Source organism: Scyliorhinus canicula, chromosome 18 (genome assembly GCF_902713615.1).
Source record: "Scyliorhinus canicula chromosome 18, sScyCan1.1, whole genome shotgun sequence".
Taxonomy (NCBI): Eukaryota; Metazoa; Chordata; class Chondrichthyes; order Carcharhiniformes; family Scyliorhinidae; genus Scyliorhinus; species Scyliorhinus canicula.
Window position 1 is genome coordinate 637866 of NC_052163.1, and position 12999 is coordinate 650864.

The window sequence follows — 12999 nt, forward strand, 5'->3', positions numbered from 1 at the left end:
TCAAACTACTGTTTAACCTGCCCGCTGACTGAATCAAACTACTGTTTAACCTGCCCGCTGACTGAATCAAACTACTGTTTAACCTGCCCACCGACTGAATCAAACTACTGTTTAACCTGCCCGCCGACTGAATCAAACTACTGTTTAACCTGCCCACCAACTGAATCAAACTACTGTTTAACCTGCCCACCGACTGAATCAAACTTCTGTTTAACCTGCCCACCAACTGAATCAAACTACTGTTTAACCTGCCCACCAACTGAATCAAACTACTGTTTAACCTGCCCACCAACTGAATCAACCTACTGTTTAACCTGCCCGCCGACTGAATCAAACTACTGTTTAACCTGCCCACCGACTGAATCAAACTACTGTTTAACCTGCCCGCTGACTGAATCAAACTACTGTTTAACCTGCCCACCGACTGACATCAAACTACTGTTTAACCTGCCCGCCGACTGAATCAAACTATTGTTTAACCTGCCCGCTGACTGAATCAAACTACTGTTTAACCTGCCTGCCGACTGAATCAAACTACTGTTTAACCTACCCACCGACTGAATCAAACTACTGTTTAACCTGCCCGCCGACTGAATCAAACTACTGTTTAACCTGCCCACCGACTGAATCAAACTACTGTTTAACCTGCCCACCGACTGAATCAAACTACTGTTTAACCTGCCCGCCGACTGAATCAAACTACTGTTTAACCTGCCCACCAACTGAATCAAACTACAGTTTAACCTGCCTGCCGACTGAATCAAACTACTGTTTAACCTGCCCGCCGACTGAATCAAACTACTGTTTAACCTGCCCACCGACTGAATCAAACTATTGTTTAACCTGCCCACCGACTGAATCAAACTACTGTTTAACCTGCCCACCGACTGAATCAAACTACTGTTTAACCTGCCCACCAACTGAATCAAACTACTGTTTAACCTGCCCACCGACTGAATCAAACTACTGTTTAACCTGCCCACCGACTGAATCAAACTACTGTTTAACCTGCCCGCCGACTGACACAAACTACTGTTTAACCTGCCCGCCGACTGAATCAAACTACTGTTTAACCTGCCCGCCAACTGAATCAAACTACAGTTTAACCTGCCTGCCGACTGAATCAAACTACTGTTTAACCTGCCCGCCGACTGAATCAAACTACTGTTTAACCTGCCGCCGACTGAATCAAACTACTGTTTAACCTGCCCACCGACTGAATCAAACTACTGTTTAACCTGCCCACCGACTGAATCAAACTACTGTTTAACCTGCCCACCGACTGAATCAAACTACTGTTTAACCTGCCCACCGACTGAATCAAACTACTGTTTAACCTGCCCGCCTTTACCCAAACTGCCGGTCTACTCGCCGACTGAACTTTAACTGACCTGAACCTCGGCACCTGACTGCTTCAGCCCTCGCTCCTCCCATTAACTACATCATCACACTGAGGCTAGACACAATGTCTAATTATCTATTTCCCATAGATGCTTCTTCACGTAAACAAAATTTAATCAGCCCGACACTAATGATGTCAAAGTGTCTGCTGGTCGTTTACACCAGGATTCTTTAAAACGTGACAGTCGCAGTCACACACACGAACACAGACTGCACACATTATACATCTGAAATTCCTGCGTCATCACCGGAACCTCCCAATTCCTCCTCATTCCCTCCATTCATTCACCCCCCCTCATCCTCCCCATTCCCTAATTCCCCCAAATCCCCTCCCCCATTCTCCCCACCCCCTCATCCTCCCCATTCACCACCCCCTTATTCACAAGGCCAGCAGCGCGGGTTCAATCCCCGCACCAGTTTACCCAAACAGGCGCTGGAATGTGGCGATGAGGGGCTTTTCACCGTAACTTCATACTTGTGACAATAAAAGGATATTATTATTATTACAGCTGTTCTGATTTATTGAGTGTTTTATTTTTCAGTATGAAATAAACTTTCTGGAATTGATCAAGAGGAGGCGAGCAGTGAGTGACAGCAAAGTTATTGTGATCAGATGTAATGATTTTTGAGTGTAATGTTGCACATTGTAAACATATTAACTTCCATTCTAGCGAATTGGCTACACCTTTAAGAAAGAGGAAGTTGAATATGCCATTGTTAACCGGATTCACGGGTTGTTCCGGAGAGCTCTGACCAAGTGGAAGGTAAGACAGAACTCGGGGCGGTGGGGTGGGGGCAGCTGGCGTGTGGAGGCTAAGGTTCGGGAGCTTGGCAGAGTGTGTGGTGTAGATAGTGTCGGGGATCTGGGCCGGGTGCTGTGGAAGAGCAGGGTTCCAGGTCAGAAAGTGGGATTGGGGCTGGCTGTGTGGGGAGACTGCAGGATTGGTTCGGGGGGGTGGGGAGGGCGGAGTTCAGAGCACGGGATGGGTGGGGGGGGGGGGTGGTTCGGGGTGAGGGATGGGTTCGGGGTGGGGGGGGGGGGGCGGTTCGGGGCGGGGGGGGGGGCGTTCGGGGCGGGGGGGATGGTTCTGTCACCTTATTGCTTTTGACCAAAGGTTTAAACAATATTTTACAGGGTGACATCCAGTTGTGGCTCTCGCACATCGCGTTTTGCAAGAAGTGGGTAAGGATTTTCACTTTCTTCCCCAGGGTTAATATCCATCACGACTGATGTTAATCCAGCTCCCTCACACTGTCACTCAGTAACCCCTCTCCCCCAGCTCCCTCACACTGTCACTCAGTAACCCCTCTCCCTCCAGCTCCCTCACACTGTCACTCAGTAACCCCTCTCACCCCAGCTCCCTCACACTGTCACTCAGTAACCCCTCTCCCCCCAGCACCCTCACACTGTCACTCAGTAACCCCTCTCCCCCAGCTCCCTCACACTGTCACTCAGTAACCCCTCTCCCCCCAGCTCCCTCACACTGTCACTCAGTAACCCCTCTCCCCCAGCTCCCTCACACTGTCACTCAGTAACCCCTCTCCCCCAGCTCCCTCACACTGTCACTCAGTAACCCCTCTCCCCAACACCCTGTGTTACTGACTGTATCTCTACTGATGTTAATCCAGCTCCCTCACACTGTCACTCAGTAACCCCTCTCCCCCAGCACCCTGTGTTACTGACTGTATCTCTACTGATGTTAATCCAGCTCCCCTCAACACTGTCACTCAGTAACCCCTCTCCCCCAGCTCCCTCACACTGTCACTCAGTAACCCCTCTCCCCCAGCTCCCTCACACTGTCACTCAGTAACCCCTCTCCCCCAGCACCCTGTGTTACTGACTGTATCTCTACTGATGTTAATCCAGCTCCCTCACACTGTCACTCAGTAACCCCGCTCCCCCAGCACCCTGTATTACTGACTGTATCTCTATTGATGTTATTCCAGCTCCCTCACACTGTCACTCAGTAACCCCTCTCCCCCAGCACCCTGTGTTACTGACTGTATCTCTACTGATGTTAATCCAGCTCCCTCACACTGTCACTCAGTAACCCCTCTCCCCCAGCACCCTGTGTTACTGACTGTATCTCTACTGATGTTAATCCAGCTCCCTCACACTGTCACTCAGTAACCCCTCTCCCCAGCACCCTGTGTTACTGACTGTATCTCTCCTGATGTTAATCCAGCTCCCTCACACTGTCTCTCAGTAACCCCTCTCCCCCAGCACCCTGTGTTACTGACTGTATCCCTACTGATGTTAATCCAGCTCCCTCACACTGTCACTCAGTAACCCCTCCCCCCCCCCCCCCCCCCAGCACCCTGTGTTACTGACTGTATCCCTACTGATGTTAATCCAGCTCCCTCACACTGTCACTCAGTAACCCCTTTCCCCCAGCACCCTGTGTTACTGACTGTATCTCTACTGATGTTAATCCAGCTCCCTCACACTGTCACTCAGTAACCCCTCTCCCCCATCACCCTGTGTTACTGACTGTATCTCTACTGATGTTAATCCAGCTCCCTCACACTGTCACTCAGTAACCCCTCTCCCCCAGCACCCTGTGTTACTGACTGTATCTCTATTGATGTTATTCCAGCTCCCTCACACTGTCACTCAGTAACCCCTCTCCCCCAGCACCCTGTGTTACTGACTGTATCTCTACTGATGTTAATCCAGCTCCCTCACACTGTCTCTCAGTAACCCCTCTCCCCCCAGCACCGTGTGTTACTGACTGTATCTCTACTGATGTTAATCCAGCTCCCTCACACTGTCTCTCAGTAACCCCTCTCCCCCAGCACCCTGTGTTACTGACTGTATCCCTACTGATGTTAATCCAGCTCCCTCACACTGTCACTCAGTAACCCCTCCCCCCCCCCCCAGCACCCTGTGTTACTGACTGTATCCCTACTGATGTTAATCCAGCTCCCTCACACTGTCACTCAGTAACCCCTTTCCCCCAGCACCCTGTGTTACTGACTGTATCTCTGCTGATGTTAATCCAGCTCCCTCACACTGTCACTCAGTAACCCCTCTCCCCCATCACCCTGTGTTACTGACTGTATCTCTACTGATGTTAATCCAGCTCCCTCACACTGTCACTCAGTAACCCCTCTCCCCCAGCACCCTGTGTTACTGACTGTATCTCTATTGATGTTATTCCAGCTCCCTCACACTGTCACTCAGTAACCCCTCTCCCCCAGCACCCTGTGTTACTGACTGTATCTCTACTGATGTTAATCCAGCTCCCTCACACTGTCACTCAGTAACCCCTCTCCCCCAGCTCCCTCACACTGTCACTCAGTAACCCCTCTCCCCCAGATCCCTCACACTGTCACTCAGTAACCCCTCTCCCCCCAGCACCCTCACACTGTCACTCAGTAACCCCTCTCCCCCAGCTCCCTCACACTGTCACTCAGTAACCCCTCTCCCCCAACACCCTGTGTTACTGTATCACTACAGATGTTAATCCAGCTCCCTCACACTGTCACTCCGTAACCCCTCTCCCCCAGCTCCCTCACACTGTCACTCAGTAACCCCTCTCCCCCAGCTCCCTCACACTGTCACTCAGTAACCCCTCTCCCCCAGCACCCTGTGTTACTGACTGTATCTCTGCTGATGTTAATCCAGCTCCCTCACACTGTCTCTCAGTAACCCCTCTCCCCCAGCACCCTGTGTTACTGACTGTATCTCTGCTGATGTTAATCCAGCTCCCTCACACTGTCTCTCAGTAACCCCTCTCCCCCAGCACCCTGTGTTACTGACTGTATCTCTGCTGATGTTAATCCAGCTCTGTTAGCAGAATAGGGACACCGTGTATCACAGTAAAACAATCAAGTCAGAGGGAATGCAGCGGTAGTAAGTTTCAGGAGAGTAAATCAAGGCTGAATTGGATTGGATTTGTTTATTGTCACGTGTACCGAGGTACAGTGAAAAGTATTTTTCTGCAAGCAGCTCAACAGATCATTCAGTACATTGGAAGAAAGGGAATTGAACAGAATTCAAGAAAGTACATGAGAATACATAATAGGGCTACACAATATATACAATGTAACTACATAAGCATTGGCATCGGATGAAGCATACAGGGTGTAGTGTTAATGAGGACAGTCCATAAAAGGGTCGTTTAGGAGTCTGGTGACAGCGGGGAAGAAACTGTTTTTGAGTCTGTTCGTCCGTATTCTCAGACTTCTGTATCTCCTGCCCGATGGAAGAAGTTGGAAAAGTGAGTAAGCCGGGTGGGAGGGATCCTTGATTATGCTGCCCGCTTTCCCCCGGCAGCGGGAGGTGTAGATGGAGTCAATGGACGGGAGGCAGGTTCGTGTGATGGACTGGGCGGTGTTCACTACTGAATGGCCTCTACTTTAATTCCCGGAGTATTAAATGTAAAATGGATGAGTTCAGGGTGAGGATTGACACGTGGAATTATGATATAGTAGCCATCAGGGAGACGTGGTTGAGGGAGGGACAATATTGGCACCTTAACATCCCGGGATACAGAATCTTCAGGAGAGACAGGGGAGGTGGTAAATGAGGGGGAGGAATTGCACTATTGGTTAAGCGGTCAGTTACAGCAGTAAGGAGAGATGATATCTTGGGGATGGCGTTAAATGAAGCTTTGAGGGTGCAGTTTAGGAATAGAATAGGGACAGCCACATTGCTACGGTGTTTATTATAGACCCCCAGATAGTCAGCGGGAAATTGAGAAGCAAATATGTGCGCAATGTGCAGAAGTGTGTAAACATAATATTAAGGTAATTATAGTGGGTGATTTCAACTTTCCCAACATTAACTGGGATAGTCATTGTGTTAAGGGCTTCGATGGAGCAGAGTTTGATTATCTGGGGGTTTATAATAAACATCCTGTCCCTATTCTATTCCTAAACTCCACACACAAAGCTTCATTTAACGCCATCCCCAAGATATCATCTCTCCTTACTGCTGTAACTGACTCCTTAGCTAGTAATGACTCTCCTTACTGCTGTAACTGACTCCTTAGCTAGTAATGACTCTCCTTACTGCTGTAACTGACTCCTTAGCTAGTAATGACTCTCCTTACTGCTGTAACTGACTCCTTAGCTAGTAATGACTCTCCTTACTGCTGTAACTGACTCCTTAGCTAGTAATGACTCTCCTTACTGCTGTAACTGACTGCTTAGCTAGTAATGACTCTCCTTACTGCTGTAACTGACTCCTTAGCTAGTAATGACTCTCCTTACTGCTGTAACTGACTCCTTAGCTAGTAATGACTCTCCTTACTGCTGTAACTGACTCCTTAGCTAGGAATGCAATTCCTCCCCCTCTTTTGCCCCTTCCTAAGTACAAGGGGAGCAAACCAACAGAGGCATCAGTGGAGCACAGAAAGTACAGGATGTAGTTTAAGAAATCAATTAGGAGAGCAAAGCGGGGATATGAGAAATCTCTAGCTGGTAAAAGTAGGGAAAAGTTGGGAAGTTTCTCGCCCCCCCTCCCCCCCCCTGCGTGGGTTTCCTCCGGGTGCTCCGGTTTCCTCCCGCAAGTCCTGAAAGACGTGCTGTTGGGTGAATTGGACAGTCTGAATTCTCCGTCCATGTACCCGAACAGGCGCCGGAATGTGGCGACTAGGGGATTTTCACAGTAACTTCATTGCAGTGTTAATGTAAGCCTACTTGTGACAATACAGATTATTTTTTTAAAATTATTATTCATTATTTTTAAAGGATGTGAGGCAACCGGCCTCTACCCCCCTCCCAGGTAGTGCGTTCCAGCCTCTACCCCCCTCCCAGGTAGTGCGTTCCAGCCTCTACCCCCTCCCAGGCAGTGTGTTCCTGACCATCACCACCCTCCCAGGCAGTGTGTTCCTGATCCTCACCACCCTCCCAGGCAGTGTGTTCCTGATCCTCACCACCCTCCCAGGCAGCACGTTCCTGACCATCACCACCCTCCCAGGCAGTGCGTTCCGGACCGTCACCACCCTCCCAGGCAGTGTGTTCCTGACCGTCACCACCCTCCCAGGCAGTGCGTTCCTGATCCTCACCACCCTCCCAGGCAGTGTGTTCCTGACCGTCACCACCCTCCCAGGCAGTGTGTTCCTGACCATCACCACCCTCCCAGGCAGTGTGTTCCAGACCGTCACCACCCTCCCAGGCAGTGTGTTCCTGACCGTCACCACCCTCCCAGGCAGTGTGTTCCAGACCGTCACCACCCTCCCAGGCAGTTTGTTCCTGATCCTCACCACCCTCCCAGGCAGCGTGTTCCAGACCCTCACCACCCTCCCAGGCAGTGCGTTCCAGACCCTCACCCCCCTCCCAGACAGTGTGTTCCAGACCGTCACCACCCTCCCAGGCAGTGTGTTCCAGACCCTCACCACCCTCCCAGGCAGTGTGTTCCTGACCTTCACCACCCTCCCAGGCAGTGTGTTCCTGACCATCACCACCCTCCCAGGCAGTGTGTTCCTGACCATCACCACCCTCCCAGGCTGTGTGTTCCACACCGTCACCACCCTCCCAGGCAGTGTGTTCCTGACCCTCTCCCACCCTCCCAGGCAGTGTGTTCCTGACCATCACCACCCTCCCAGGCAGTGTGTTCCTGACCGTCACCACCCTCCCAGGCAGTGCGTTCCAGACCCTCACCACCCTCCCAGGCAGTGTGTTCCTGACCATCACCACCCTCCCAGGCAGTGTGTTCCTGACCATCACCACCCTCCCAGGCAGTGTGTTCCTGACCTTCACCACCCTCCCAGGCAGTGTGTTCCTGACCATCACCACCCTCCCAGGCAGTGTGTTCCTGACTGTCACCACCCTCCCAGGCAGTGTGTTCCTGACCGTCACCACCCTCCCAGGCAGTGTGTTCCTGACCCTCACCACCCTCCCAGGCAGTGCGTTCCAGACCCTCACCACCCTCCCAGGCAGTGTGTTCCTGACCATCACCACCCTCCCAGGCTGTGTGTTCCACACCGTCACCACCCTCCCAGGCAGTGTGTTCCTGACCCTCTCCCACCCTCCCAGGCAGTGTGTTCCTGACCATCACCACCCTCCCAGGCAGTGTGTTCCTGACCGTCACCACCCTCCCAGGCAGTGTGTTCCTGACCCTCTCCCACCCTCCCAGGCAGTGTGTTCCTGACCATCACCACCCTCCCAGGCAGCACGTTCCTGACCATCACCACCCTCCCAGGAAGTGTGTTCCTGACCATCACCACCCTCCCAGGCAGTGCGTTCCGGACCGTCACCACCCTCCCAGGCAGCACGTTCCTGACCATCACCACCCTCCCGGGCAGTGTGTTCCTGACTGTCACCACCCTCCCAGGCAGTGTGTTCCTGACCGTCACCACCCTCCCAGGCAGTGCGTTCCAGACCGTCACCACCCTCCCAGGCAGTGCGTTCCAGACCCTCACCACCCTCCCAGGCAGTGTGTTCCTGACCATCACCACCCTCCCAGGCTGTGTGTTCCACACCGTCACCACCCTCCCAGGCAGTGTGTTCCTGACCCTCTCCCACCCTCCCAGGCAGTGTGTTCCTGACCCTCACCACCCTCCCAGGCAGTGTGTTCATGACCGTCACCACCCTCTGGGTAAAAATAATTTTCCTCAAATCCCCCCTAAACCTCCCACCACTCATCTTGAGCTTTGTCCCCTTGTAACTGACCGTTCAACTGAGGGGAACGGCTGCTCCCTATCCACCCTGTCTGTGCTCCTTATAATCCTGTACACCTCGATCAGGTCACCCCTCAGTCTTCTCTGCTCCAACCTCTCTTCATAACTTAACGTTCCATCCCAGGCAACATCCTGGTGAATCTCCTCTGCACCCCCTCCAGTCCAATCACATCCTTCCTATAATGTGGTGACCAGAATTGCACACAGGACTCCAGCTGTAGCCTCACCAATGTTCTATTTAACTCCAACATGACCTGCCTGCTTTACTTTCTGCCTATTTGACCATCCCGTCTGTACCTTCCTGTAACCCAAGACACTGAATCTCACTGTTAACCACCACAATCTTTGTGTCATCCGCAAACGTCCTGATCCTGCCCCTACACAGTCATCAATGTCATTTATATAAATGATGAATAATAGGGGCTCAGCACAGATCCCTGTGGTACCCCACTGGACACTGGGGTAGAGGTGGGTTGCTTCACATCCTTTAAAAAGTATCTGGATCAGCACTTGGCACGTCTTAACATTCAAGGCTCTGGGCCCAGTGCTGGCAAATGGGATAAGGTGGGCTCAGGGCCTTTCATGCGTCGGTGCAGTCTCGATTGGCCGAAAGGCCTTTTCTGCACTTTTTTCTGTAATTGATCCTTGCTGGATTTGATGTTGATGTGGATGTTAAAGCTCTTGTTTCTTTCCCAGAATGCCAAGGTGAAGCTGAGCAAGGTGTTCTCGGCAATGTTGGCTATTCACCCAAACAAGCCAGGTTAGATAGGTGTCATCTTTTTGTCCCTGACGGTGGGACTGGTGAGCATGTGGGAGCGGTGTGCGTGTGCGGAGCGGTGTGCGTGTGGGAGCGGTGTGCGTGTGGGAGCGGTGTGCGTGTGGGAGCGGTGTGCGTGTGGGAGCGGTGTGCGTGTGGGAGCGGTGTGCGTGTGGGAGCGGTGTGCGTGTGGGAGCGGTGTGCGTGTGGGAGCGGTGTGCGTGTGGGAGCGGTGTGCGTGTGCGGAGCGTTGTGTGTGCGCGTGGCAACGGCGTGGGCGGGGGAGCGGTGTGACGTGGAGGAGCTGTGTGGGAGCGGTGTGTGCGGGAGCGGTGTGTGTGCGGGAGCGGTGTGTGTGCGGGAGCGGTGTGTGTGACGTGGAGGAGCTGTCTGTGACGTGGAGGAGCTGTGCGGGAGCGGTGTGACATGGAGGAGCTGTCTGACGTGGAGGAGCTGTGCGGGAGCGGTGTGGGGGGGGGGGAGCGGCATGTGTGGGGGGGGAGCGGTGTGTGTGGGGGGGGTGTGTGGGTGGGGAGTGTGTGTGGGGGGGGAGCGGTGTGTGGGTGGGGAGTGTGTGTGGGGGGGGAGGGGTGTGTGTGGGGGGGGGAGGGGTGTGTGGGGGGGGAGCGGTGTGTGGGGGGGGGGGGAGCGGTGTGTGTGGGGGGGGAGCGGTGTGTGCGGGAGCGACTAACCTGGTGATTACTGCTTTTCAGAATCTTTATTTGTTCCTTTCGTTAATTTGCAGCTTTGTGGATCATGGCAGCTAAGTGGGAAATGGAGGATTGCTTATCATCTGAGAACGCCCGGCATTTATTCCTCCGCGCTTTGCGATTCCACCCAGACTCTCAGAAGGTTTATCAGGAGGTAAGCTCTGATCTGACGGTGGGAGTGACAGGGGGAGAGCTGATGGGAGGGACAGGGGGAGAGCTGATGGGAGTGACAGGGGGAGAGCTGATGGGAGGGACAGGGGGAGAGCTGATGGGAGGGACAGGGGGAGAGCTGATGGGAGGGACAGGGGGAGAGCTGATGGGAGTGACAGGGGGAGAGCTGATGGTCGCTGCCTGCCCCGTTCAGGCAGTGAGCTGATGATCCTGCTTTTCTGTTTGCCAGTATTTTCGGATGGAGCTGATGAATGCGGAGAAGATTCAAAAGGAAAAGCAGCTGCTGGAGGTGGCACGAGTGGAACTGGTACAGAGTTACAGAGAAATCTTTATTCTTGTCACAAGTAGGCTGACATTAACACTGCAATGAAGTTACTGTGAAAAGCCCCTAGTCGCCACATTCCGGCACCTGTTCGGGTACACTGAGGGAGAATTCAGAATGTCCAAATTACTAAACAGCACGTCTTTCGGGACTGTGGGAGGAAACCGGAGCACCCGGAGGAAACCCACGCAGACACGGGGAGAACGCGCAGACTGCGCACAGTCACCCAAGGCTGGAATCGAACCTGAGTCTCTGGTGCTGTGAAGCAACAGTGCTAACCACTGTGTTACCATGCCGCCTAGAGGGCTCTGTCACAAGCTGCTCCAAAAACCATCTCGTAGACATTCCACAAATTCCTTTTCTTGGGATCCACGACCAACCTGATTTTCCCAGTCCACCTGCATATTGAGGTCCCCCATGATTATTGTAATGTTGCCATTTTTCACATGCCTTTCCTATCTCCTGATTTATTTACTGCCCCACATCCTGACTCCTGCTCGGGGGCCTGTACATAACTCCCATCAGGGTCTTTTTACCTTTGTGATTCCTGAACTCCACCCACAGAGATTCCATGCCTTCTGATCCTATATCACTCCCTGCTATCGATTTAACTTCATTCCTTACTAACAGTGCAACAGTACGGGGCTGGTTTAGCACAGTGGGCTAAATAGCTGGCTTGTGATGCAGAGCAAGGCCAGCAGCGCGGGTTCAATTCCCATACTAGCCTCCCCAAACAGGCGCCGGAATGTGGCGACTAGGGGCGTTTCACAATAACTTCATTGAAGCCTACTTGTGACAATAAGCAATTATTATTATGATTAACCCCGCCCTCTTTGCCCATCTGTCTCTCCTTTCGATAGGACACATATCCTTGGATATTTAGATCCCAGCCCTGATCCCTTTGCAGCCACGTCTCTGTGATGCCCACAACATCGTACCGGCCAATTTCATTGTGCGTAACAAGCTCATTGACCTTGTTCAGTATACTGAGCACATTTAGGTACAACACCCTCAATCCTGCATTGACCACCCCCCTTCTCATGTTTGTCCCCGTTTTTGCTCTGCCTGAGGTTATGTTCCTGTCACCTTCTATACTCTCTTCTATTACTTGGTCTGGGAACTTTGCTAATGTCTCCTGAGCCCTCGGGCCCTTTAACTAGTTTAAAGTTCTCGTCATTAACCTGCACTTCTCCCCTCTCCTTTAACTTGGATTTTCTAATTCTCCGTAGAACTGAACACTCCCCCTCCCCACTATTTAGTTTAAGGCTCTAGTTATGAGATTGACCAGGACTCTGGTCCCACAGTTTGATTCAGATGGAGACGGTTCCATGGGAACAGCACTCTCCTTCCCCAATACTGGTGCCAATGTCCCATGAATTCAGCCCATTTCTCCCGCACCAATCTTTGAGCCGCGCATTTACCTCCTTAATCTTAATCTTATTGACTCTGTGCCAATTAGCCCCTTGTTGATACTGGTGCTTCCATTTGCTGTGTGCCTCCAGGCTAAAGCAGATTTTCCCATGGAGATTCTCCGTGGACAATTGGCTCGTGTTGTGTACAAGAGGGCCATCGAGAAAGTCGCTGGTAAGTGAGTAACTGCCGATGCTCACACTCACAGACAGGTACAGGAATCTACTCACACTCACAGATATACAGGAATCTACTCACACTCACAGACAGGTATACAGGGATCTACTCACACTCACAGATATACAGGAATCTACTCACACTCACTGCCAGGTACAGGAATCTACTCACACTCGCAGATATACAGGAATCTGCTCACACTCACTGTCAGGTACAGGAATCTACTCACACTCACAGACAGGTACAGGAATCTACTCACTCACAGACAGGTACAGGAATCTACTCTCACTCACTGTCAGGTACAGGAATCTACTCACACTCACAGACAGGTACAGGAATCTACTCTCACTCACAGACAGGTACAGGAATCTACTCACACTCACTGTCAGGTACAGGAATCTACTCACACTCACAGACAGGTAC

The 12999-nt window shown here is 52.1% G+C and overlaps 1 protein-coding gene across 1 annotated transcript in view; it reads left to right on the forward strand.

The window, feature by feature from the left end:
• Positions 1-12999, forward strand: part of utp6 (UTP6 small subunit processome component) — a 52763-nt gene that overhangs the window by 15926 nt on the left and 23838 nt on the right. Inside the window, exons 2-8 of the mRNA XM_038777894.1 lie at positions 1929-1985; positions 2073-2165; positions 2537-2584; positions 9726-9789; positions 10532-10650; positions 10897-10974; positions 12492-12573. Coding sequence (XP_038633822.1) covers positions 1929-1985; positions 2073-2165; positions 2537-2584; positions 9726-9789; positions 10532-10650; positions 10897-10974; positions 12492-12573 — 541 coding nt within the window. The remainder of the gene's footprint in view (positions 1-1928; positions 1986-2072; positions 2166-2536; positions 2585-9725; positions 9790-10531; positions 10651-10896; positions 10975-12491; positions 12574-12999) is intronic.